A 26,223-nucleotide genomic window follows, 5' to 3' on the forward strand; every position below is an offset into this window, starting at 1 on the left:
AAAAAAAAAAAAAAAAAGAAGAAGAAAGATAAAAAAAGCGTTTCTATTGCAAAGGCCACTCACACGCCTATTTGCTATGGCAGGTTCCTAAAAGAAATAAAAAAAAATACGGTGTGTGAGAATGGTAACTTATCTTGTCTCTATGGGTGATAAATATTAAACGAGCAGATGCAACGGGAACCCGAACCCCCTAATGCTTCACCTGGGCAGGCGCACGGCCCCGAGACATTGATATTTCAGAAGTCATCCTGGGCTTGTAAACGTTTAACTGGAGCTGATTTGTAAGCGTCAAGCCCCTAAGCCGGAGTGCAGCACTGGAAGCTTACACAAAATCCTCTTAAAAAAAAAAAAAAAAAAGATTTTTTTTTTTCCCTTATCGACTTCAAAGTGCGCTTCGCTGCAGCCCGCGCCAGACGTGAAGGAGGCGGCAGGCTCAGCAGCCGGCTGAGCGGAAACTTCAGAAAACAGCGAAAGCAAACGTTGTTGTCCCTAGAAGCAACAACGGTTGGAGAATTCAAGCTACGTCGGGCTTCGTTTAAGGAGCGCAGAGCTTTGCCCCACCGAGCATCCCTGGTCCGCTCTCGTCGTGGCCTTTATCTCAACAGGAATTTCAGCTCAGCTGAGCCCAGTCGGTGTCGATACTCCCGGCTTGCTTCATGCGCTTCAAGTTGCGGAAAAATCATTGCGCTTCCCTYGCTGACGGCTTTTGTATGCCATTTGTTTCTGCACGTTTTTCCTCCCCACGTTTGGAAAGGTGGGTTTTTAGTTTTAGTGTCTTTTTTTTTTTTAGTCGTTTTTGGTTTCTAAACGTATGCGATTAAACTGGTCCCCCAGACCGGTTTCGAGTCAGGTAGGGGAGCTCGGCTTCAAAGCGACCCTACGGTATTTAATTTGATCTCCTCTCCCGGCAAAACCCGAGCCGTGCAATCCGATCCACGCGGGCGGACCCTCCCGCTCGCCTTCCTCCCTCGCAGGGGCTCTCTCCGCAGGCAAAAAGCCTGGCTTATTCGGCGGTTCCTCCCCTTGGGGGGCTTCATACAGGTGCGGGGGTCAGGCCGCAAGTACCCCAGGGCAGCCTCTGGAGCGGACCGTAGGCTGTTAACTCTCCGGGGGAAGCGAGGCGTTCCCGTACGCCCCATGTTCCCATGTAAGTATATAAAYGGAGCCTTACGTGGATTTTCTGTCTTTCGTAACGCTCCCGCATAAAACTTGCCGACACATATAAGTGTCCTGCCGTATCTGGCTTTCCTTCTATAAGGCTTACGTTTCTAAGCGATTTCAAAGGAGTTTTCATTTGGTTTCCACCTCTTCTGAAGCACGTTTTTAAAACGGCTTTTGCAATTTGCCTTTGCGGAAAAGTTTCTTCATTGCATAATTTTCTTGGTGTTTTTGAACAAGAGTTGTTCATTAGCAGTTACAGAAATTTGCAGCCAAGCTTGCAAATCTTTCCCCAAATAGCCCTAGGTCTGCTCACCCTATTTCTGGTCCCTAAAGACCAACTTCTTTGTCACAGACCCCTTTAGGTCCAGCATCTACCCTGCCAGAGTTACAGGTTAAAACCCAAATTACACCACTCATTAGCTGCTCTGGCAGTCAAGTGCTGTTAGTTCTCCAGTGCTTTCCAAAATTCCCACGTATGCACCCCAAGAAATCTCATCAGCACATGGGAAGTGGCTACAGCAATTATTTTGTGGCTGGAAAGCTTTCAAGCAGCTTGAATGTAGATAATTCTGCAGTGAATCTGTACGTTAAAAGAAACGACCCACATCAAAGACTAATGTCTGCAAAAAAAACGTAATAGTAAATAAAGACTTCTGCCAAAATAAGAACCTTAGGTTAACTCTAGGATGGATCGTTTCCATCCTGGAGGAGCTGGGGAGAAGGGAGTTGAAAGCATACTAAAACCCATCTGTTAAAAAAAGGGGGGGAGGGACACTGCATTTTAACTGTTAAAGCATTTTGAATTACTTAAGGCTACTACTAGAACTTAGGTTCTTTCCTTCATGTATAATTCCACAAGTGGGTTTGACATAAGTGTCCTTTTAGGTTCCTTCCATGGAAAGTTTTTTTTTTTTTTTTTTTTTGTACAGTCTGGTTTTCAACATTTCATATTTTTTAAATGACAAGATCCCTTAAGTTCCTTTGGAAACTCCAGTATTAATGTTATCTCAATAGTGTTTTAATGTTTATCACTTACACAGAGATCTCCTTCTCCTTTTGGAAACCAGTCTGACCAGATTTCTCTACTTCTGTACTTTGCAAGTACACCAATTTGCTGTAACTGTCAATGGTAATGTTCTAAAAATGTGTGTATGGTTACAGTGTTATAAATAACTTGATTATTAATTGCTTTACCTCCAGGAAAAGAAAAAAGGATAAACATTTGCTTTAAAAACACCATATAGCCTGTACTGAACCTCTAACAAGCTATTTAGGGCATCACAAGATATATTATATATACTGTACACTGATGTGCTCTGAGAGGACTCTTTTTTGCTGCAGATGGAGAAGAAATATTGTCACTAAAGCCTGTGTTAAGATAGCTCCATTTGTTTTGTTTTGCCTCATTTGCTACTCATAACACATCTCATGTCTGAAGGTCCTAAAAGGCCAAAATTTCAAGCCCTGGGCAGAATCACTCACATTTCAGAAATTTCCGGCCTTCATTTTGAAAAAAACTGTTTCTACTCTCAGTGCAATTAAAATACAATTCATAGAGATAGGAACACTGCGCTCTATGGACGTTCAAACTAGTGTAAGTCAGCAACGTAGCCGAAAGAGGCGGTTGCATCTTCCAGCTGTACCCACCGTGGTGGAAGCCTCTCCCTCGTTCCATCGTGAACGTTGCTGCAGCCACGTGGGAACCTGTATCAGGAGAAAACCACTTGTTAAACCTACCACCCCCCAAACTTCCTCTTTCCCCAGCAGCATCAGCTTTTCCCACCTTGAAGGGCTAGTGGAAATCCACATTAGCTCTTAAGACAAATACATTCAGCGTACGAGGGGATGTGGCCTTGTTGCCACCAAGGGGACAGGCTAGTAGGCCACCAGACAATCCTCTTTAGGAGTAAATAAATAGCACAGAACTAATTTAGACTAAGTGACCTCTGGCAAAATGTAGTTGTTCTTTGGACTTTTAGGGTGCCTCTGGCTGAAGACCTTGCTGCATGTGAGGTTCAGAAGTGTCACCTCCACTTTACAGAGGAGCTGCAGCTGAGAGATAAAGTATTTTCAAGAGAGCCTCAGCATCCAGCAGCTCCTGTTTACGTGGCAGGGCTTCCAAATGCTTTCAGGCCGCAGCGGGGAGAGCTGGTAGGTAGCGAGTGCTGTAGAAAATCTGCTTTCAAGTTTGTAGCTGAAAGCCATTCAACCAGGTGTCGAAGCTAGGTGTTGCATCCAGGAATCGTAACACCTAATCCCGTGCAGCAACTCCTGGCTACTAGACTATACAAGTAAAGCTGTCAGTGCAACTGTTTCGAGGGGAGGGTGATGTTGTACTARGAGTTAGCGCCACAGCCTAAAGAGAGCTGCAGCATGTAGAATTGTTGTTAATGACCTTTCTAGCATGGAATTGGAGGAGTTTGTACTGGTATAACTGGATCCTSTCTAAGGCAGCTGCATTTGAAGCAGTCTGCCTTTTGTCCTGGGTGATTGCAGAGTAGGGAACAGCGCTTCTGGTATTTGACAACAGTTCTCTGGATGAGCAGTTGTTTCTTAAGCAATAGCCCTCTTTGTTGTTTGCCCTGCCACTGGCTAATTGACAGCGACAGGGATTATGTGGGGCGGAGAGAGCATGTAATGGGGACATCAAAGGCAATTATGGGGTAAGAGGGACGATAATGGAGGAAGGTCCTATTTAGAAAGGACACATTTGTGTAGTAGGGCTTAGCCATTCTGTCCATGCATCCTGTACCTTGGTTTCCCCTCGTTCCCAGTGAGTCAAACTTAATGCTTGCATGTCTGCTTTCAGTATCTCTCCTGCTGTGAGGAGTCTGGCTTATTCATGCGAAGTTCCAAAATTCCACACAACTTTCCTAACCATCTCTATTTTTAACCCTAAATCTTCACKTTCCTGCTTCTCACAGGGATTCCTATGCCTACTGTCTTGAAACGGTTACTCAGCCAATGTAAAGATGTCCAACCCGTCTTTAGGAGCGTGCTCYTCCCCTCTGTTTTCCTCCACTGAAGGCTGTGGACTCAGTCATATCTCCCCCAGCACACGAGCCATTGCCCATTCCCTCCATCGACTGCAGGACCAGCTCACTGACAACCAGAAAATATCTAACCTTGGGCTTGACTTCCTGGAAGAGCTGGAGCTTTCCAGTACCAGGGAGGAAAGGGGCTGGACAGTAGCAACTGCACGGTACTCTTAAATTACGCTGCAGGACTGAAATACCACCAGCATTCAATGTGGGGATGCAGTAAATGTAATTTTGCCACTTACTTCAGCGCACTGTTTTTTCCAAAACGCATGAGCATACAATCTCATTTCATCAGTCCAAATAACTATTTACACCTGTCCAGCTCTCCAACCGCTGCTGTTTGCACCAGCGCAACTACCTTGGTGGAAAAACAAAAAAACACAGCCTAGACAAACATATAAACTATGTATCAATTCCACTTCTAGGGCTTTTCTGAGGAATTACAGTCTCTGCACAGTTCCCTAGAGTTTTTACAGGATTTTCTAAAAGATGAACTCTGTGTGGATGCTGTGGCTTTCATTACCCATAAGCTGCAAGAGGCAGAACACTGATTTACTGGCCGGACAAAGTCCCTGATAGTGTTTTTGCCTTTTCCACACCCAGGTTAAGCTGAGGAATTGTGAGGGAGGTTTCTCTGATGCAGCTACTGCTCACATGCAGATTTAAGCAAGACCTAAAATTTCTTTTACATACAGAAAAGTCAGTTGCTGCGTGGAGAAAATAGCTTTCCTATTGTCAGTCAGTGCCAGCCTGTTTCTCTGAATGGGAAATCAGAAAAAAAAAAAAACCCAAACCCTGATCGCTTTCACTAAAAGACGTGTTACTTCATCGGTTCACCTAGACRGGCAGTTGATTTCCAAACCCAGTAACGAATGCACTCATTTCCACGCTTTCCCTTGGAGTATCTATGCAGTTCATCTCGGCCTTAACAAAACGCTGCCCACAAGGTMAGAAAAGAAACAGGAAAAACCGCATCAGGTCCATCCCTGTGCTATGATCCCTGCCCCCACCCTTTTGTCTGCAGGCCCATCAGGACTGGGATTGTGTCTTACTTACTCCATAGATGCAGTGCCCAATACAATCGGTTTCCTCTCCCAGTCTGGGCTGGGGCCCTGGAGGCACTACGGCAGCACAGGAAAATCATGCCAGCAGTGTTAACTCTTCTGCTGCCAACAAGTCGTCCTGCTCAAAGCATCTCAGCTGCAGCCATCTGAACTCAGCAGGCTCCACTAGCAAAGCAAGTCATTAGCGAAAAACAAACTAGCAGGGCGAGTAAAAAGCAACACCCAAGCTCCTTTCGTTTGGTCTAATAAAAGATATTTCTTCCCCATTAGAAATCTCACCTGACTAATAAACATAGAGCATTCTTGCTAGGCCAAGGCTGCTTCTACAACCTTGTCTCAGGTGGAAATGGGCACCGGTACACTGAGATTTTATTTGTTCAAGTCTGTGAAGCTGTTGCTGTATTAACATGTAGCTTATGTGACCACTATTAATACAGCACTGACTACAGATGCCTATTTTGAAATACAAATGAAGTATTTCARTATTTTTTTGTTTTATTTAGGATGCTTGGTACAAATGGCACAGGTGTCAGAAATGTTGAGCATGTCTTCTCTCCTGACTTCAGTGGGAAATTGGGTCGTGCACTAAAACAAACAATAGTAATAACATCTCATGTCTGAAATTTCCTTCTGGAAAAGGCAGGTAATAGCGTTACCCACCTTTGTCTGGCATTTCCAAAGTTACACTTGTTTAKCAGTTTTGGGCTGAAAAGTATGAAGATGCTTGAAGTATAGGGAAACTTATCATCTGAATCAATTAAGTAGAAGCGCTCCATGAGGAGCGACTGATATTAAGTAATAATTAGTAATTGGTTAATATTAAGTAATATTAACCAATTCAATTTTATTGAGGCTTGTTCCACATTTAAAATTTTTGCAAGAACATATKTTGGGACAGGAGTGAAAACTCTTCCCTCCTTCCAACCATGCCAGCAAAAGYCCTAGTAAAGTTACAGGTATGCTGAAGAGCGTGGAGCCACGAGGGCCTGACCCAGCAGCTGAACTGATAAGGTTTTCCTCAGACACAGAGGTTTAGCTCCTTTAGCACACTGCAGATATAGAGGATAGCAATATCCTCCAACACATTGTCTGGCTTTGAAAAGCGATGCAGGATGCTCTGTTAAACTGCCCTATCATGGCTTGTTCCTCTCTCGCTTCATTTCTTATTCCAGGGCATGAAACATTCCYGTAGCTCTGCTGTCTTTCTGGGCCTCCATCGACGTGCTGTTCAAAGGTCATCAAACAACCTTCCCTCACCCCCGTCSTGTCCTCTTCTCTTGGAGGTCTGCCAAGCTTTGGCTAAGTGGTAGCACTCATTGCTCCACAAGGCCTGAGCCACCAGGTGCTTGGGCAAACAAAAGATCAAGACAAATAGATGTTCCAGCAGTGTTTCCCAGKCTCCAAACGCTTACCCATACCCCGCTGCTTGGGATTCCTTCTGCTCTTCTCAGGCTGAATACCTCTGGAGGCAAGTACAGAAGTGCAAAGTTTTGTTTCTCAGTTATTGCCAATGAGACTTTGCAGTATGTCAGCATCTGTCCAAATGCTAGTTTCTCTTTAAGAAATGCATTAGCTGAAGTAAAAGTGAACTTGGCAGTAAGCACTCAGGGACAGACTACATTCTTCAGAAAAATAAATTCCAAGATTTGAGGTTGTTGCCTTTCTTTTTTTTTTTAAAATAAAAAGGGCATGTATTATCTTGAGCAAAATTGGATTACTTCATTCAAACGTAGTCTTGTCATTTGTTTGCAGTGTTTCAGCTCAACACACATTTGCTTAGTTACAGCCTTATGGCCAGATCCTTGTTAAAAAGGAAGGGGAAAAAAAAAAACACCTTCCATCTGCTATGAAGGGCAGCATGCAGAATTAACCCACCAAGTTTGCCAAGAGAGAATCAAACTGCGCTGTGACCTATGGGGCTGGCTACTTTTGTAATAGTCACAACAAGAACATGGAGTTTGTCAACATAAGGAAAATATCAATTCACTGCTGACAGTGGTTGTCAGAAGCAGATGCATTTCAATCGGTGGGGACTTGAAAGCAAAGATGGAAGCAATTTTCTGAGCCATGTCAGACTGCTTTGACCAGCTTTTAACCTCAATTTCCGAAATAACAAAGATCAGTTATTATCTAYGCCTCTGACCAAATGAATTTCTGCAGTGATTGAACTTTACTTGCTGCTGCACTATGCGTTCTTCACGAGTTGTGGCTCCAACGACAGATTGCTCAGAAAAGGTCTGACTTTATCAACCATCAAACCTGCCACAGCTCTAGGGCTCCTATTGTTGCTGAAGTAGTTAAAAAAAAAAAAAAGGCACTGATGGTGTTATTCAAAACCACAGTAATAAAGCACATGAGTTGACTAGGAGACAGGTAACTCCCCTCAGTCAGCAGCAAAGCAGCAAAGGGTGTTTTGCATTGCTGGTAATTCTGCTGTCTCCTCAACTACAGGCCGCCTGTGGGGTTGTGTTTGAAGAGGACTACCAGGGAACCATTTCAGGGCCGACTCTGAGAAGACCCCGTATACTGACATCTGTAGAAAGCTGCATAGCAAAGACTGCATAAAAGATTTAGTGCYAGCAAAGTCAAGACAAATCTACTAAACAAGCCAAATACCCTGTATAGCAACTCAGGAGTACCTGGTCTTTAAGAAGAASATGATTTTGTGGCATTTTCATCAACCTTCACATTGGGCTGAACAGGGCTATGACTCAGATAGCACACAGATAAAAAGGCACCGGTACATAGCACCTATATTCCCTCTTGGGACTCATTTGGGGTGCAGGCTGAACAAAATTAAAAGGAAACATTCAACTCTTAAAAAAAAAAAAAATCCTAACATTACTGATATGCCTGGTATCAGAATTAACTTCCACGGTTATTTCCTGGAGTTTCCTCTTGTTGTAGGAGATGGAAAGGAGGATATATATATATAGAKAGAGAGAGGTAGGGGAAAGGCTCCACCTGCAGCCCTGGCTTTGGCTAGTACAAGGGTAAACTGGCTACTCTTCATCACATTTGCTATCCTTTCAGGTACAGCAGGAGATGAGAAATACAGGCCATATAAAGKGAGTCTGTTGATTATTTTCATTAGCACTAGGAACATCACTGGCAAACCACAGCTGCCATAGAAAAGGTGAGATAGAAAAGGCTGAAAGTGAGAACTACTGTAATCAGACAGGATATTAGGAGAGCAAGAGAGTCAGCTGCAGAAAAAAGCTCCAGCAAAACCTGCTGAGGGATATGCAGCCTCTCCCAGGCTGGCACTTAATCCTGAACTGCCACGGCAGGTATGGAAGGACAAGGTCCCTGACAACACGTAGCCTTATTACATGCAGCATGACAACAGCACTGTCCGTTGGTACAGTCCTAATCTCTATTATGGTTTTTTCCTTTATTCTGTGGCTTTGCTCATGTACTTTAGTTTGTGGACAGCAAGGCTATTTCTGTGGTAGAATCATTGGTTGATAAATAATATGGAAGTATTAAGAACAAACATCAACTTACTTTAATAAGCAGAGTTACAAAATGCTTGCAACTGGACTCTGCTTGTAAATACTGCAGTTTCAGCTTTCAGATGGCTGTGCAGGCAGTCCTGACCTGCTGCCTTATTCTAGTGATTTCTTTGTGATCCGTCTCTGACTGCTGAGAACTGTGCCATCTGTCTTTTTTACTTCCTTTTGAGACTTAGTGATGTAAAGCCAGTCAACTTGTTTCATAATGTGTTCAAACACAGCTAGATTCCTTTGAGGACAAAAGAAGAATCTGTTTTCCTGAATTTGTTTTTCATTTGCCTTTCAGAAACTCAAGAGAGGAAGTGCTATAACATGTTTTGGCTATAGCAGCACCTAAGCGAAACAAACAGATTTGTCCCAGAGAAGTCAGCAGTGAAATACCTTGTTTCGAAGGTTGCAGAAGATGGCTTGCCTTCCTAGCACTGTAAAAAAGGCCAGATAGAGACAGAACACTTTTTTCAGGTCTAACGGTTACTACGAAACTTTTCCTTCAAGCTTTCTCCTGTCATATCACGTGGCTCAACTTCAAAATGAACCTGAACCCAAGAAGATTATTTCAAATTTAATTTGAGACTGTGACAAGGGAAAACTTCTCTAGAACCAAAGAATTTGGGAGGCTTATAGGATTATGCACTCACAGAACATTAAAAATAATAAATAAATCTAACCTTGCTGGTAAGTCTAACATACCTTGCAGCCAGAGAAAATGGCAGGTTTTACAGCATGGCAGTCTGCAGAACTAGCCAAGATGTGATTTGGGAGTTGAGCTCAATCACAAGACCACATGTCACAGAAAAAGTTTCTCTCTCTGCATCTGTTTTTTTTCACCATGTGCTTCTGAGGAATTGAGCAGTAAACCAGGAATTTCATCCCTGTAATGAGGTTTGTGTGAAGGTGTAAGCGGAATTAGGCCCATGTGCAAAGTAGAACTGCAACTATACAAAGGTGTAAAACATTCTAAACACTAATATATGCTTTGCAATTGTGAAGTTAAAGATGCCACCAAAATATTGTCCAGCAGCAGAAGGCAGACTGAGACCAACAGTTCAGATGTTCAGGAAGAAAGCTCAGGGTTTCATATCTATGTGAACCCTAAGCTGCTCTTTTCATTCAGGAGTCTCACCAACACCCTTGAGCTAAACCAAACTGCACCCTGGAATTTGCAGGCCCCGGTTTAACCTTGAACAACTACCATCCAAAAGTTGTACCACCTCTAACTGTAGACCATGTCTCTGCTCAGCAGTGGCATGTTCTCAGTATAAAAAGCAGACCTAGAGTTTGCAATATTCTCAAGGAGCAACCAAAGCAATGATCACAACTTCTTTTGAAAGGTTCAGCTAACCCACTGTAAAACTAGAAACTAAAATAATGGATCTTCRAGGGCAGCTTAGAAGTGAAACCTTGATCTATATTAAATCTTTCATTTCTTCACAGGGTTCAGTATTTCCATATAAAGTCTAATCAGTAAGATAACTATTCCCACTACTGTATTATTTTGTCAAAATAAATTACACAGCCGGTGAGCTGTGCAGCTGTAGGTGAAGGATCGTAATACATCAACTGGAAAGTTGATGGGTAGAAATAACCCCCCCAAAATAGAGAGAGAAAAAAAAAGGCAGTGCTATCATATATTCTAACTAGTGCTACTGTGTATGAAACATTCATCGCAATGCAGAGAACCCTGCAGGCCTCAAGATACTGCTTCAGAGGCAAATATCCCCATAGTTCTTTTTTATTACTTTATCAAAGGGAAGGGCAAAAACATCCTTTAAACAGACTCAGAGTACAGAGGCTACAGTAAGTCATCAGGTTTATGCATCACAACAGATTCAGTGCAAGAAGTATAAACAAAAACATCTAGAACATTCTACAGCATATCGTTATTTTAGATCTAGCTTCACACTCAGACAGTAAAAATCCAGTTTCATTGTTAAGTAATTAGTGGGTACACAGAGCACTGCTACAAGTTTCAGCCTGAATACACTTACTTGTAAATAAAAAATGCACATTTAAAATAGGTTACTTTGCTCTACTTGACAAAAAGATAAAAGATTTACCGGATACTTCTCAAAGCAGACATTCCAAGTGGCCAACGGTAAGGTCTTCACTTTTTCCTTGCTTTCTAGGTTGCTGGAGCAGGCTGTTAGTCACACTGGATTCTCCATATTTTCCTCCAGACACATAAATGCTCAAGCAGCTCTGTGTAGCTGGCCTCCAATATTAAAAACATGCACCTCTCAAATGATAAATCATTATTTTTAATCAACAAGTTATCAACTGCATCAAAACTTCACTTTTTTCAGGACAAGCTCCACTATCTTTAGCAGCTTTTGTTGGCTTCTTGAAGATTTCTTTACACTTCCTGATCCCTAAACCAGATACTGAATTCAGGCATAACCATTCTAGCCAATTATTTTTGCGCTCATGAGAAGACACAGTTACTTTTTGGATGAGTAACACCAAAGTCATCTTCCTAGACTAACCATACCTGCTAAACTTCCTTGTGGAGATGCAGCTTATACCAGCAAGAACACTTTCCTTTTGCACAAGCAAGCTGTACACACTGATGCTTCTGAGCTGTATTAGCAAAAAGGTAGGGCTTCTGGAAAATGCCCAGTCAAGCAGCTCCTTATTCACATTTTCCTGACAAAGTCATGAGAAACGTCACTTTTTTTCCCCAGCAATTCCTCTTCCTCTCCCACAACACAGCCAATCACACAAGGACTATGATACTTCTCAGAGTCCAAAAATATCATTACTGAACAAAGCAAGGCCTCTCTCATACTGAAAGAGTCCCATTCACTCTTTGACAGCACTGAAAAAGAAGAAAAAGGAGGAAAAAAGGGCATTCTCAAAAAGTTTGTGTCCCATCAGATATTGGGTCCCTTTCTTTGCTTAGTCTTAAGGCTTGCTATGTTCTAGGGATACTACCAGCTTTGGAATAAGAATTTTCCCTTTCCATTTGTAATAAGCACCTTTGGTTTAATCTGTCCTGGACAGGTGGGTCTTGTAGGAAGAACAGGAGCTGACATAAGCCACCTCACATCTGCAGATTTCACAGTATTGCTAACATTCCCAGTTAAAAAAAAAAAATCTAGGATCTTAATGAGGGTAAAGTGCCTATAACCACCTTAACATAAGGAACCTCCCTCTTCTAGAAAAAGGTCTAGATTACACAAGCAGCATCTTGTCACAATTCAGCTTATTAATTACAAAAAGAATAAAAATCCTCCAAGTTTGTGTGTCCACTTGGACAAAGCCTAGAACACAGGTATCTTCAAATCCACTCATTTTTGACTCCAGGAAATCACACAGGACAGAGACAAACATTAGTGTTAGTCTCTCTACAGCTTTGCCCTCCTCTCCACTACAGGAAAACCCCAAGATTCATCTGATCAGCTCACTGCACTTATTAAAATCAAATGAACAGTACTATAAGACAAGCAAAAAGAGGTGTTACCCCTTAGATATCAGACGGATTACATACTAGGCCTTCCTGGTGCTGGATCACAAAGAAAAACAAAACAAAAGAAAACAGAAAGCAACTGAAATACACAGAAAATTCTGGATTAAACAAAGTTTACTCCAGAGTATGAGTAAGCTACTTGCTTTGAAAATCTGGTAAGGCTACCAATGACATCATCAGTCAAGTATAGGCAATTGTAACATTCTTTTAACTTGGAATAGTTTATTTTGTATCTTATGACTTCTTTTCTTATGAGAAGCTGTTTTTGTGAGATAGTGGATGTTCCAGTACCTGCAATACCCTGAACAAGAATGAGAGTCCACATTTCCACAGGGAAAAAGAATTATTTGCTGAGTCCTTCACATCTCTTCTCATATTCACTCCCAAAGCCTACTGTTAGTAACAAAAAAAGTGCTAGCACACATGAAGGTGGTTTAGTTCAATTATGGAGATGTAATAACATCAAGGATTTCATCTTCGTTTTGTGCCACCAAAGCCTGCAAAAAAAAAAAAAAAACACTCAACTTCAGCACAGCCTTTTCCCTAGGCTCTCCCCATTTACAAGAAAAAATTTTTTTTTTTTAAAAAAAAAAAAAAAGAAGGCAAGCTAGTAAGTGAATTGATTTAAACTCACATAAAGTGCAGCAGTAAGTAATTGTGGGCTGACAGCCCTGAAAGAAATTCTTTGCAGCTTAAGACAACGTGATTTCTACAAAGAAGTCGTGTTTGTACATGTTTGCTAGAGAAGGGCACGTGCAGTGCACTCCAAAGGGAAATCCTTTAACTAAGGCACCTCACGGGTGAAGACAAATCCAGTGGTGGCAGTACCAGGCTAAGCGCAGGCCCGTGGGGGAGTTTCATGCCTCACAATGCCACCTTATTTCTATAGAAAATAGAGGTAAGAGACACAAGTACGTGGCCACCTCTAATGAAGTCCTGGCCAAAATAAAACTTAGGAACGCTTCCTAAGCACCAACTTACATCTGTGTACTTTGGATACGCTCAAAGTCTCTTGAGCTTTAGGAGATTAAAGTGTTCAGTGCCTTACCAGAAGCAGTTCTTGTTCCTGAACTACTAGCTTGTGTGGAATTGCTTGACTGTCCATACATCGGAGGTACGGCCATGTGATCTGTCCATGTACTGAAATACGGAGAACGTGACTGTACTCTGACGAGAGAAAGAGTCAGAAGAGATTATTATAGTGACCTCATGAAAAATTAAGCAGGTATTACAAACCCAGACAACAAGAAAACACATCTATGAGGGAGAACTGAATGCATGCAGTTGTTTCAAAGTTGTAATCCTCTCCATTTAAAAGAATTAACACGTTGATAGCAAGGATAGCTAATGTTATCATACACAACACATACAGAACTTGCAAAAAAAAGTAGATTCAGCGTATCAGAAGCTTAAACGCAGTTTAGTGGTGCCTATGACCCACCTGTGTTAGGTAAAAGAAAGCATTCTTCTGCGCCATTAACTACCATGAAAAAGTTGGATCAAGAAGGCTACTGTGTCACAGCCTCTGACTCACTGATTTAAATTATTTGCTTCCATGGATATGGAATTTGCTGCTGCTGAAATTCATAAATCGCTATCTCACACTTTCAATCACCAAGTATTTTTGGACACATCATTTCAAATACAGTGAACAAAAAGTAATACTACATCAAATAAGTCTAAATTAGAAATTTTACTTATGTATTTGGACTTAAGTGCTAAGTCAGGCCGCTAATATCTTGAGCGCCAAGAACAGGCCAGAAAAACAAGGGAAATAAGAGTCATAGAATCGATAATACAGACTTTGCATTYAAAAATGTAACAAGCATCCAGCCAAGAAAACTTAACATTCCCTACCCGTTAGAAATCTTTAGCACGGCTAATACAGTAAGATATGACCTTTTGTCCTTTGATCTTTAAAGCTCTCCTCAAAATGAATTTATAGGCAATTTCTATTTCTGATGGAATCACTGTCCCAGTTTTACCTCACTTGACTCAGCATCAAGATTGCCTACTGGACACTTTTTTTCTTTATACCTCTCTCAAGCTTTCATTTTTTTTTAAATAAACAGCCAATCCTGATCAGGCTTCTATGTTTACTAAGCAACCTTACAAGGCAGGCAGATGCTTCAATGCAGTCTTGCCCACATGGTCTATGTTACTCTCCCACCTTCAATTAAAAAAAAGTCCGTAGTTATATAAAACCTATTATATTACTACGTGTCTACAGAAGGAGAACTGATAGACACACAGAGTTGTTTGATAAACACAGCAAACTACTTAGGCTTTACAGAGTTCCTGTAGGAGCCACTTATTCCCTCTAGTGAAGCCTAAAATGGCAGCAATTGCTTCCCTTACTAAGCTGTTTATCTAAAAATAAAGTGTTTTAAATGTTTAAAAGTTTTTACCAAATATGAAAAGCAGATGTTGGCTCCAGCCACCGAAATGGCTTTTGAATGCTGTGTTATGTTTTTCCAAAACGCAACTTACAGATGACCTACAAGTCCTTTGGAAAAACCACACCTCTTGGATTGCCATACATGGGCCATGGTGAGACTAGAGTCAAACCTCTCTGATTTGGCCACTCTGAATATCACAGAAGAGCAGCTGACACCCAGACTGACTTTAGTAGAGTTGATACTAGGGACTAGAGATCTATTTGCAAATAGTTTTATGCTTAATACTTTTATCTGTGTTTTAAGGCGCTCTGTACAGAAAATTGTTTAAACRCTCATGTTAAGTTTGCAGGCCACCTGCCAGGTCAGAGTACTCAGATAAAGCAGAACAAAGAACTTCAGTTCTCCCAATTCCTCTCTCCCAGAAATAGGTTTGAAATGGTTTCACTGCTGGAGCTAAAGATTACTCTTCTAAACTGCCCTAGGAGTAGCATGTTACAGTTTGAATACACAAGACAAAAACTTAGAAATAATGTAAGCAGAGCATATCGCCCCCCCAAAGCATAAATACTTAGGCTTAAAACAAGAGTGACAGCATATATATTTTACCTGTGACTACCAGCCAAGTAGCCTAGCAAGCCTCCTGCTCCTAATCCAGTCCAAAATCCTGGTCCTGAATTGGTTCTATGACTGGAATGAGTCCCAAAGCTGTCAGGTTCTTAAATCAAGTGGAAAATAAAAAAAAAAAAACATATCAGTTAATGGCACCTAATCCTCATGCCAGCTATTACAAGGCTCTGCCTTACTAAAAGTAAAGTAGACAAATTCCTGTTGATCTCAGTAGATCATAGATTGAGTCTAACTTGAAAGGCATCATGGTTTAGAAAGCAGAACCCTCCTCCCCCCCCCCCCAAAAAAAAATCCCACCAGCAACAAATGTAAGCTGCTTTATGTTAAAAATTAGCTTCCACTCAATCTTACAGCCCCCAATGTTTGCAAAACACAAACAGCCCCTGCCTGCAGATTTGTAAACATACAAAGCAGACAGGAAAAAAAAAGGCAAAAAGTAATCTGCTCAAGGTCACACAGCATATCAGGCAGACTTGGGAACAAAAAATCAAGTATCTTAAGTCCTAGCAGTGATCTAATCACTAAGACACATTGCTTTGAACCTCACTCAAAACATCTGCTCTTTTTGAGTAACAGTTGCTCAGCTTAGTAGATAACATTACTTTGTATTATTTCTGATAGTTCTAGCCTGGCATCTGCCATCAAAAGACTTGTTAACTGCAATCACATGGCAAAGTTTTTATTATGCGTGAATCACCCAGCTTGACAAATACCTTGATGAAACTACAAGCATATCAAGTGGGTTGAGGGTAGAAGAATCATTGATTTTATGTGTGAACTGAACAGCATAGAGTTCTGACTCAGAATAAATGTGTTTTGTTTAGAATCAAAAAGCAAAGTTGCAAAAGTAAAGCTGAATCATTTTTTCCTCTAGACCAAAAAAAGGGATGCATGAATAAGCCTAACTGAAGCTTGAATCTATTTCATAACAAAGCAAAAAAGACAAAGACTGGAATAAATAAGTGGACCAGATATTTCGTATGCAAAAGTTGTACATGGCCTGATTTCTCTTCTTTAAACTGATGAGGATTGCTTGATGTCACAGAATACAGAAATCCCAATTTAAGTTACCAGTTTAATCCTACATTAGACTTGATATTGAGTTTCATTTTGAATGCACTGGAAGAAAGGTAACTCTCACAGGGATGCTATAACCACTAAAGGATGCTGCTTTGGAACCAAATATAGCACTTAATTTACTGTAAAAGCTATGTTAACCAGGGAGATGAACCAACTCATTTGTTCAAGAGCGCCATGGCTGAACACTGACTCAGAAAACGTAGTCATCTTTTGTTGAAAAACCTAGAGTAAACATTAAGGATCACATCAAACCACTAACAGAGGAAAAGTGGAATATAATGAAGATACGCTAGCTAAACGAGTTTCACAGGATACATTTGGCATGTCAAGAGGATTTAAAATGAAGCAAACTAAATATTAACAGCAGCAAGGGAACTACATTGCTAGTCATTACTAGATTTCAAAGGTAAATACATGCTTGGTATACATGCACATACACACTCGGAAACATCTTTTGCTCTGATGTTAGAACTGTAGACACTAAATCCACGAGGTAACATAATACTTAATTTTGAGTTGCCCCCCAAATTAAAGAGGTTTTCCTCCTCACTTTCTGTGTTAGAAGTAGCCTTACTGTAGTGAAATCAAGTGGAATCACTGACAGTAGTTATTTAAATGCCATCAATTAAGCCATATACAGCTCCCAACATGCATTTTAAGTTTCTCAACTTTCAGCATTAATCTAGAGAAAATATTTTCAGCCTCTCAAACTTTGCTAGATTTCAGATGCTTGCAAGGAAAGCTGTGYTGGTGCAAATAACTGAAAAGCAACAGGAGAGAGAGAAAAAGAGGAGGAAGAGCAGGAGAGAGAATAAAAAAGGAGGAGGAGGAGAGAGGGTAAGAAAAAGAGAAAACATGACGCGTTACTTTGTTTGGCTGCTGCCTAATATGACAGAGCCCTGTCATATGACCAGGGCTCTTTACTAACTACCACAATAACATCTGCRGCACACATACACACAAGATCACTAACATATATATAGCATAGACAGATTGCCTGAAGTCTGAAATAATCCAATAGAAACCAATTTTCAAAGTCATCAGTAATACAGAAGCACAAACACTTTAGGTCCATCTGAAAGTCTCTGCTGCGCATGCCCTGCACAAGAGTATCTAAAGAGTCATACTGGCACCCTCTGTTGGCTAATTGGCTCGAGCAAACCTAGCAGTGGGCATAAATTCTGCTCTCACGGACAGCATTAATTGTCAAGAGTTTGTATTTGAGTAGTAAAGTCTAAGTAAATTTAATCATTACAATTTATCTATTTGATAGGATCACTTCTCTATGTCACAGAAGACAAACAAGACAGAGAGAAAACAACTTGTCAGAACACAATCTGATCCAGTGCCATGAGCACTCCACCTGACTGCAGGGTAAAATCAGTCAGTCAGACACCAGATAAGTAACATTTATTGCTCTTAAGTGCCCTGAGTGTCTAATGCAGTCTTCTTAAATGACAAAATTAGAGTTATTAGTATTCTGGGAAAGGAAAAAGGAGGCTTTTTTCCTAGCAACTACCTTGTCATTGCTGATACAATTTTCAATTCCAGATGAAAAGCACACATAAGATGCAGCTGTTGCTCCTCTAACGATAGTTCACAGACCATTTCCCCTGCTCTGGGAGCCTCAGCTTTAGACCACTGCGGCTACACTGAAGCATCTGTTACAGAGATGATTGGTACATGATCCTCAGCTCGAGCAAATTGTGAATTAATGAAATAAGGGTCAGGCAGCCCAGCAGTGGAAAGGCCCTACTGCAAAGTTTCAAAACACTTCTTTAGCACGAGTTTTCTTTTGTCTGTGTGAGCTTGTTCTCCTGTCTTCCACAGGACTGGTAAAGGTTATTCTTTCCCCCACGACAATCTTCATATTCCATCTGATATTACCAGGCATAATAAATAAATAATTGCAGAGCTTTGGAGGACGGGCTTTCAAAGTTTCAAGGTTTTCAAATGTTTGCTGAATGGCCTGCCTTGAAAGCCCACGGAAAACAAGCTCTTAATTTTTGCCTTCGAACAAAAAACAGAACAGAAAACTGGCTGCAGCATCTACAACAAGCTCAGCACAGTATGCTGCCAGCGTATTAGTTTAAAGTCTATCCCACCTGCACTTGGCACAGTACAACCCAATTTTGAGTCCCAAAATAGGCTTAGAGCCCTACCTGTGAAGCTGGCTTTAAAACCAGGAGGAGGAGGAGCCTGCTGACTCTGCCAGAAAGGCCTAGAGAATCCATCACCAAAACTCTGTTGAGGTGGCTGGTTACTGAGGAAGAGCTTGTAAACTCCATAAGCAAGAATCAGAAGAACAACTACAACAATCACTCCAGGACCAGAATCAGAAAAATCCTTCCTTGACTGGTAATAGCTAGAGCCAAAGCTTCCAGAGTTCTTTGCCTTCCTTTCACCTTCCTCGGTCAGCTCTAGCCTGAACAGTAAACTACAGGATCCTCTTAAGATGTAAGGATCATCTGGATAATCGTAGCCTTCACAGCTCACTTCTATTTGTCCGAAACGATAGCTGTTTTCCAAATCTGCTTTACACTGCCACTGGAAAGAAAAAAAAAAAAAGTAATACAAAGTAGCACCTGCTTCTTGGAAGATGAAAGTATCTCTGAGCATCCYCAGATATGCTATGAAATAAGGCAGTAACCATCAACAAACCATTTAAAAGCCCAGAGGCAACAGAATTTCTGAGTATTTTTAATTTCAAAATAACAATGAATATTTTTAAAAAGTTTAAAAGAAGCTGATTATTCAGAAAACAGAAGATTGCAACTCTTAAGATTTTTTGCACTAGTTTTTCAAATATTCATATATCAATACCAACGCTTCTCAAAATAACCTGCATACTGTGCAACAGTGACTTAATAAATGCCTCTCTCACGTAGCCCGTGGGGCAGTTACAAGGAAATCCTATGACAATCTGAAACCCAACGCATGTGATTACATTTATATCTAGAAGGAAAAAAAAAAGAATTTGTGATACACCCTCATAGGCATTTATATACAACTCATTTAAGTTCAACTGCATAATTGCAATTTGATTGTTATGTGGATTCTTCTTCAGTCTTGTATTTCCTTGAAGTATGTGAACTTAAGTATCACCTCTATCCATAAATGGTAGAGATTTTTGGGAAAAAAAGTTTCTAAATTAATAATTCAGAATTGCAGTAGCTATTCTCAATTTAGATTTGCCTGTACTTTTAAAATACTGTGTTAGCTTTAAAAAGTAACTTCAGCTTTGATTCCTGATTAGTCTATTGGTAGGAGCATAGGTAATAGCTACCAAAGCAGAATTATTTTTCCCTCTCTTGAAACACCCGAGATAAGTACTAACCCACAAGACAATATCATAYAAATTTGAACTTTATTTCAAATTTATATGAAGCAATGCAAGTCTCTATGGACCTTTTTATTCTATATCAATTGGGAAACCATTTATCTACACSAAAGCAAGAGCATCTTCAAGAGTTAAGCCCTTGCATGAGTTTCGTGGTATAAACTCAAACAATGTTTTTAAGTAAAACCACTGAGAGCTTCTTACATAGTGTTCTTAACCTAAATCCTTTAGAAGTATTTCAAGGATATACCTACAGTAGCTCTCAAAAATCACTTGGAAAGACTTATACACTCAAGCTGAACTTTGTTTATAAAAGATCATTTGACAGGAGGAAACTGAACTGACACCTCAACCTTTATTCTCTTCTCTAGCTCAGAAAATATAAAGTCTGCCGAAAGAGGGTTTTGCCGCGCAGCGTTAACTTGAGACGCTTTTACCTGCACGTCGTAGCCGTCCCAGCCTTTGTTGTAACACTGGACAACCTCGGGGACGGCGGCGCATCCCGCGGCGCCTCCCGTGCACTGCAACTGCGGCACGGCAGCCGCTCGCCGCGCCGTCGTGTACCGGCCGCGGTGGAGGGTGAGCGCCTGCACCTCCCGCAGCAGAACCCTCTCTGCAAGAGCAGGCACACGGTGAGCCGGCCCGCCTGCCCGCCAGCACCGACCGAGCGACCGAGCGAGCCCTCCCTTCACCCCCCGCGGGCCGCCATTAGCCCAGGAGGCCCCGGGCGCGCCGCTGCCATGGTGACGCCGGGCGCGGCAGCGGCACGACAGCCCGCCCGACCCCGGTGGCTCTACCTGGCTGGGCCCAGCAGTGCGCGGGGCCCGCGGCGGCGCAGAGGAGGAGCAGGACGAGCGCGGAACCGGCAGCGGCGCGGACGCGGCCTCCTGCCGCCATGACAGCGCTGCGACGAGTCAACCTTCCCCCCGCAGCATCGCTCCTTCCGGCCGGAAGTGACGGCGRCCCCGAATGGCGCATGCGCGCCGCCCTGCCGCGACTAGGCTCCGCCCACGCAGCGAGCAGAGCAAATGGGAAGCGAGTAAGTGGAAGTACCTCCCCGCTCCTTGCGGGAGGGGTTGTATTACTCCGAGTAGTCGCGTGGCTGGTCGCTGTTGACGGCGCTCCTGTTAGGCGGGGCCGGGAGGAGGAGAGTGGGAGGGGAGGAGCAAGGCGTCGCGAGCGCGGTCACGTGCCGGGAGCCGCTCGCGCGCAAAGCGGGCGTGCGCGCGCGCATGCGCCGCCCAGAAGCGTCTCCTGGGCCGGGCCGCGCACTTCCGCCTCGGCGGCTCTGCGGCTCGCGGGACGGGCAGCGCCATGGCCGGTATCAAAGGTGCGCGCGCCGCGGGGGGGGGGGGCGCAGAGCGGTTACCCTGGCAACCGTTGGGGGGGGCGGCGGCGGCGGCCGCCATGTTCCCTCGGCGGTGCGGGCGGCGGCGGGCGGCCCTCGGCTGCCTGCGGGGCGCCGTCGCGCTTCCGGGGGGGAAGCAGCGCTTCCCGGGCCGCCACCCGCCCCGCCGGTTCGGSAGCGTTGGCGGGCGGGGGGGAAACCGCCCGCCGCAGGCGGCGAGCCGACGAGGCCGACCTGTCCCCGGTGTTTCTTTGATGGCGAAGCTTGAGGATTCAGCGTGGGGTCGTGTGTCACTCCCTAAACTGACCTTTTTTTTTCTTTTTTTTTCCTTTAATATAGCTTTGATTAGCCTGTCCTTTGGGGGAGCAGTTGGACTAATGTTCTTGATGCTCGGATGCGCCCTTCCCCAGTACAAGTAATGTGTGCGCCCCTCGCGGTCCCTCTTTTTGCATGCCTCTGATCCACAATAGTTCAGTTTCCATAGCTAGTAAGTGCTAAGTCCTACATTTTTGTAGGCAGCACTTTTTTTTTTCCTCCTTTTTTTTTATGCCTTCCAAAGTTTGGGATGGTAAGATCATCATCCAGGAGTTAATTCGCCATAGAAAAGAAGGCAACAAAAAATAAGTTACCAGACTGGATACAAACTGTTAAAGAATACACTGGCCAAACATGTTTCCAGTATTTTTCCTCTCTGTGGCAGATAAACTAGCAGTATCTACTGAAGTAGGTAGCATGTATGTGTTAAAAGGAATAAAGTATTTGCATTTTCTCAGAGTAGTTCATGACATTTGGGCTGTTGGATACTATCAAAGGGGGACTCTTGGCTGTTGAACACACTAGGTAAAGTAGCATCTGGAACAATTGCTACAACTCAGCTGTTGTTGATTTTGCCCTTTTATCTCATATCCCCTAATCTCTTAAAGGATTGGTGCATGTCAGGCTTATGGCTTTTACGAATGATAGTTTAAAAAAAAAATCTTCCAAAATATATATATATATGTTTACCAATGTATTTGTTAGTCTTTGTGTTAGAGGGAGTACAGTTCTCTATTTGTATGACTAACTTTGTTTTGCCAGCTCTTGTTTGTTACAAAACTGGTACTGGTGAAATGATGGCTTAGAAGGATGATCATTGTGCAGTCATCCTTAAAATAAAGCAATCAGGTATTTATTTAAAAATGGGTATATGCCTCAGTGCTTCTGAGAAATCAGATACTAGCAAGCTGCAAACAATGGAAGAAAATGTTGCCAGATACGATGGTACAATTTATGTAGTGGTGGTTACTTTTTTTTCTTTTTTTTTTAATACATCAAAGGTCTTGATGCCTGACGCCTGTTGAGTATTTGCTAAGAGCAGTAGGCTGTTCTGTGTATGTGCATTGAGAGTTTACAGGCAAAATGAGCTAAGAAATGCAGCGATCTCTTCAATTATTAAGTAAATCTGGCAGGCTAAACATAAGTTAAGCTCATCTTGCCAGGTGTTCAGGCTTGCTGGGTGAAACCTTGCTCTGTGAATATCCTGTTAAYGAGTTCTCTGCTGCTGCAGTTGACATCAGCTGAAGCATTTCCAAAGCACAGTATGTTGGATTAATGGCAGCTTGTTCCAGAGCAAAGAATTTACTCTGCGTGGGCTTGTGTCTGTCTTTCCCAAATGTTGATGCTACATGGGGAAAATACCTTACGTTGATGTTGAAGAGTAGGATGTAAACTAAGTTAACTTTAACTTTTCTCCTTTCTTTTTCAGCCAGTACTGGCCACTGTTTGTTCTGTTTTTTTACATCCTTTCTCCTATCCCGTACTGCATAGCAAGAAGATTAGTAGATGACACAGATGCTACGAGTAATGCCTGCAAGGAGCTAGCAATATTTCTTACAACAGGCATTGTTGTCTCAGCATTTGGGCTACCTATAGTGTTTGCCAGAGCAGAACTGGTTAGTAGTATTTCAATCTCCAAAATTGTTCTTTGCTAGTTAACTTTGTTCTTTATCACTTTTATTGAAGGTAAAGCTCTGATGCACTAAGTGACTTTTTATAAATAACTACTTAAGATGCTTGCAGTGGAAACTGAATACAGAATAAGAGAATTATTTCAGCAAGAAAGGCTAATACAGAAGCATGGCAAAACTGATGCTTGCCAATTGCTTTACATGCTAGGAATAAACCCAAACATCCTATATATGCAAGGCAAAGACAATGAGGTAGAAAATAGCAGTGTGAAAACTTAGCAGACAATTAAGCAAAGGTAAAAGTATACAGAATATGCCAAAGGTAATTTATGAAATAGTTGGGCTAAGAAAGCATGAATCAACAATGTGTTTTGGCACTCAATGTAAATGACATGGAGGGTTTTTTTGTTTGTTTTTTTAAGCCTCCAGGTTATCATTAGCTCTTTCTCAGTATATGACTTAGTTTTATGTCACTTAAACCCTTTAAAAGATGGTCTTGTTTGCTGGAAATCCTCAGAGAACATTACTAGATCAAAAAAACTGAAGTACACTTTCATAAAATCTCTTTAGGCGAGAACAGTCCAGAGGAGCCATTTGAGTGCTGGATACCTTTGACTTTGACMGAGTTTTGAGCAAATTCTCTTACTCTCCTTGGAAAACAAACACTCCCCTCCTTATTTTTTGTACTAGGATATTGACATTTTAAAGACCTGCATCCTTAGCTGTCTGTTTAAAAAGTTGTATAATAGGGTTACCAGGTTGGCTGCAGTCTTGGGTGGTGCTGTTACCTAGCCTTAGTTAACTATTTCTGGATGTTACGGCRAAACAGCTTGCTAGCCAGCATGTTGAACGTTACTGGAAGGAAATGCAGTGCTGTTTGGCCAGCTATATGAGTCAATTAAGTCATTTTGGATAGACCCAGCCTTCTTGGCATAAGAACAAATACCGAAACCTTGCTGCATGAGTTTGTTGCTCAACTTCTGTCTATCGTGACATCAAGATGTTGCCTTTTGTCTTGCCTGTATTGAGTTTGCTGCCTGTCTAACTAAATTCCCCTTGTTCRCAGATTTATTGGGGCGCGTGTGCACTTGTTCTCACAGGGAACACAGTCATCTTTGCTACGATCCTAGGATTTTTCTTGGTCTTTGGCAGCAATGACGACTTCAGCTGGCAGCAGTGGTGAAAGGAAGACAGAACTATYGCAGACATCTTTTCATTCAGTGGCCATCCATACAAACGGGAGAATGGGCAATAACGAGAAGCAGCAGAGCAGGCGTCTAGAGTGTTCTAGCTACTCCTTTTCTCCGTGTTCGTTCTGAGCGTACTGCTGTTTTGCTGATGGATTTCTAGGTTTTACAAAGTGGAGAGATGATTGATTTCACTTTTACCTACAGTATATTTTTAGGTGCTCTCTTGGTTTAAAATTGTCGTTCTTGTTCTGTTTTGTGTTTATGTAAAACCTGAAAGCCGGAATAAGAATGCTTTCAGAGAAAATTAAACTTTTTTTTTTGTTTTTTTTTTTTAAGTTTAGCAGTAAAACTAAGCTTCAGAAAACTTTATTTTTTGAATATGGTGATTAAATTATGATGCGGAAAAGCTGAGGTGAGGTAAGAGGTTGTGCATGACCACTGTCAATTAGCAGATACATAGATTGTTACTGAGTTTTAGCAAGAACAATGCGGGCAAGTACCAGTTGTAGATTCTTCTACTGTTCGTACCTTGCTGTGTGTGATGAATGTTGATGRCATTCATTTAAAGAGAAGGTTGAAGAGCAGGTAGAGTTACTTGGGGAAAAATCCTAAATATTAATATCGTTAGAACTTCTGCCTGCTTTGTTTTCAACTTCTGTGTGAATGTGACATRCAAATATTCTGTAAATTTATTGATGCTACGATATACAAAACTAAATTGCATTGTGAGGAAAGGGAAAAATAATGTTTAAATGCCATTTTTTGTAGTTCTCTTTTGGACTGTTTCTATTTGTAAGTATTGTATTTCTGGCCTCTTACTACCACAGATGTGGTAGAATGTTCATTAATAGAACTACTGATCTGTGTTTATTTGAAGCATATACAAAACTATTCCTTGCCTCCCCTTTTTAATTTATTTTATACATAGTATATAGAGAGTAAAACTGCTTCTCAAATGTAGATTACACTTGATATTTTTAATTTACCCAAGATTTTTTTTCCTCCACACAATGCAGTTGATGCATGACTTTTTTGCAAGTCGCTGACTGAACTGATTTCACTGACTTTTTAAGTTCTCATGCACTATTTGTTAATATTTAATGTTATGTCTCTAATTGTAGCTCTTGTTCTATAAGATTACACACAACTTCAAATATTTAAGGCAGATTGTCTGCATACCTCTCAATTGTCTGAATCTTTTAAAGAAATCTGCTATCAGACATTCCATCACGAGACAGTTGATGAATACCAGTTAACTGGGTTTCATTGTACCACATGCAGTGATAAACCTGACCAAAAATTGCTTCTAACTATATTTTTATTCAAAAAAAAATCTCAGAAACTTGTTGTGTGTGATTGCTTAGATCTGCTTAACAGTGCAGCGGTGTGAAAAGGCATAGAATAGCAGGTCTTAGCTGTATTCTGTTTATAATACTCCTGTGTGCAGATGTAAGGAAAATATAAAGCTTGAATATTTGAAGTCGGAGGTAATCATGGTAGTTACCTATGTTGTATGTTCAGGGAGTTTATACCAGCAGGAGGGGTGTGGTTATCTACACTTGCTACTCTACTAATGTCATCCTGTATATAAAATAAGAGGTCGATTTTTATCTGTACTGCTAAAGGAAGAAATAGGTGTCAAGACCATAGTGTAGAAGTGAGTCTCCAGCAGACAGCATTTCAGCCATAAGTAAATGCCTCACCAAACTCTGATGATGATGATGATGGAGGGTGCCTCAGGGCTGTAGAATCACTCCTTTTATGAACTTTTTTAGTGTGACTTCTGCACCCCCCACCCGCCTTCCACCACAGCAGACGCTTCTGAAAATGTTCTGAACTGGCGGTTAAGCGTGCAGTCTTTGTCCTTGCGAAGGAGGAGTACTTGGGACTTGGACAAACCTTTTTTGAATCTGTTACGGACTCTTTTTGCGGACAAAAACAGAGTTTTCTTTCTCATTCCCATGCTGCTAACCTGTTTGTCAGTGTGATGCTACCGTCCCACTTTCTGGGCCATTGACCTGTCCATGTCCATGTAATGGCTATGTG

General features: G+C 41.8%; 2 protein-coding genes across 2 annotated transcripts; one reads left to right on the forward strand and one right to left on the reverse strand.

The window, feature by feature from the left end:
* Positions 1-10,497: 10,497 nt before the first annotated feature.
* On the reverse strand, positions 10,498-20,646 carry SARAF (store-operated calcium entry associated regulatory factor). Its single transcript, XM_085310790.1, has 6 exons — positions 20,491-20,646; positions 20,131-20,306; positions 18,516-18,900; positions 15,253-15,361; positions 13,296-13,414; positions 10,498-12,744 (listed from the first exon to the last, which is right to left on the reverse strand). Exons 1-6 carry the CDS (start codon positions 20,588-20,590, stop codon positions 12,719-12,721), a joined length of 915 nt encoding a protein of 304 aa, XP_085166916.1. The 5' UTR covers positions 20,591-20,646; the 3' UTR covers positions 10,498-12,718.
* Positions 20,647-20,856: 210 nt separating this feature from the next.
* LEPROTL1 (leptin receptor overlapping transcript like 1) lies at positions 20,857-26,217 on the forward strand. Its single transcript, XM_085310791.1, has 4 exons — positions 20,857-21,023; positions 21,381-21,456; positions 22,786-22,972; positions 24,054-26,217. Exons 1-4 carry the CDS (start codon positions 21,008-21,010, stop codon positions 24,168-24,170), a joined length of 396 nt encoding a protein of 131 aa, XP_085166917.1. The 5' UTR covers positions 20,857-21,007; the 3' UTR covers positions 24,171-26,217.
* The last annotated feature ends 6 nt before the right edge of the window (positions 26,218-26,223 follow it).

The sequence above is a fragment of the Rhea americana genome, unplaced genomic scaffold (genome assembly GCF_003343005.1).
Source record: "Rhea americana isolate MKP2758 unplaced genomic scaffold, rheAme1 scaffold_326, whole genome shotgun sequence".
NCBI classification, from domain to species: Eukaryota; Metazoa; Chordata; class Aves; order Rheiformes; family Rheidae; genus Rhea; species Rhea americana.

Excerpts from the sequence above, each read along its gene's own strand:
- SARAF (XM_085310790.1), bottom strand. The coding sequence starts at position 20,590 with ATGGCGGCAGGAGGCCGCGTCCGCGCCGCTGCCGGTTCCGCGCTCGTC. Across the intron at positions 15,362-18,515 it reads TTTTAAAGCCAGCTTCACAG|AACCTGACAGCTTTGGGACT; the intron begins GTAGGGCTCTAA and ends ACTTGATTTAAG. Across the intron at positions 13,415-15,252 it reads TACTTGGCTGGTAGTCACAG|AGTACAGTCACGTTCTCCGT; the intron begins GTAAAATATATA and ends TTCTCTCGTCAG.
- LEPROTL1 (XM_085310791.1), top strand. Across the intron at positions 21,457-22,785 it reads TGCGCCCTTCCCCAGTACAA|CCAGTACTGGCCACTGTTTG; the intron begins GTAATGTGTGCG and ends TTTCTTTTTCAG.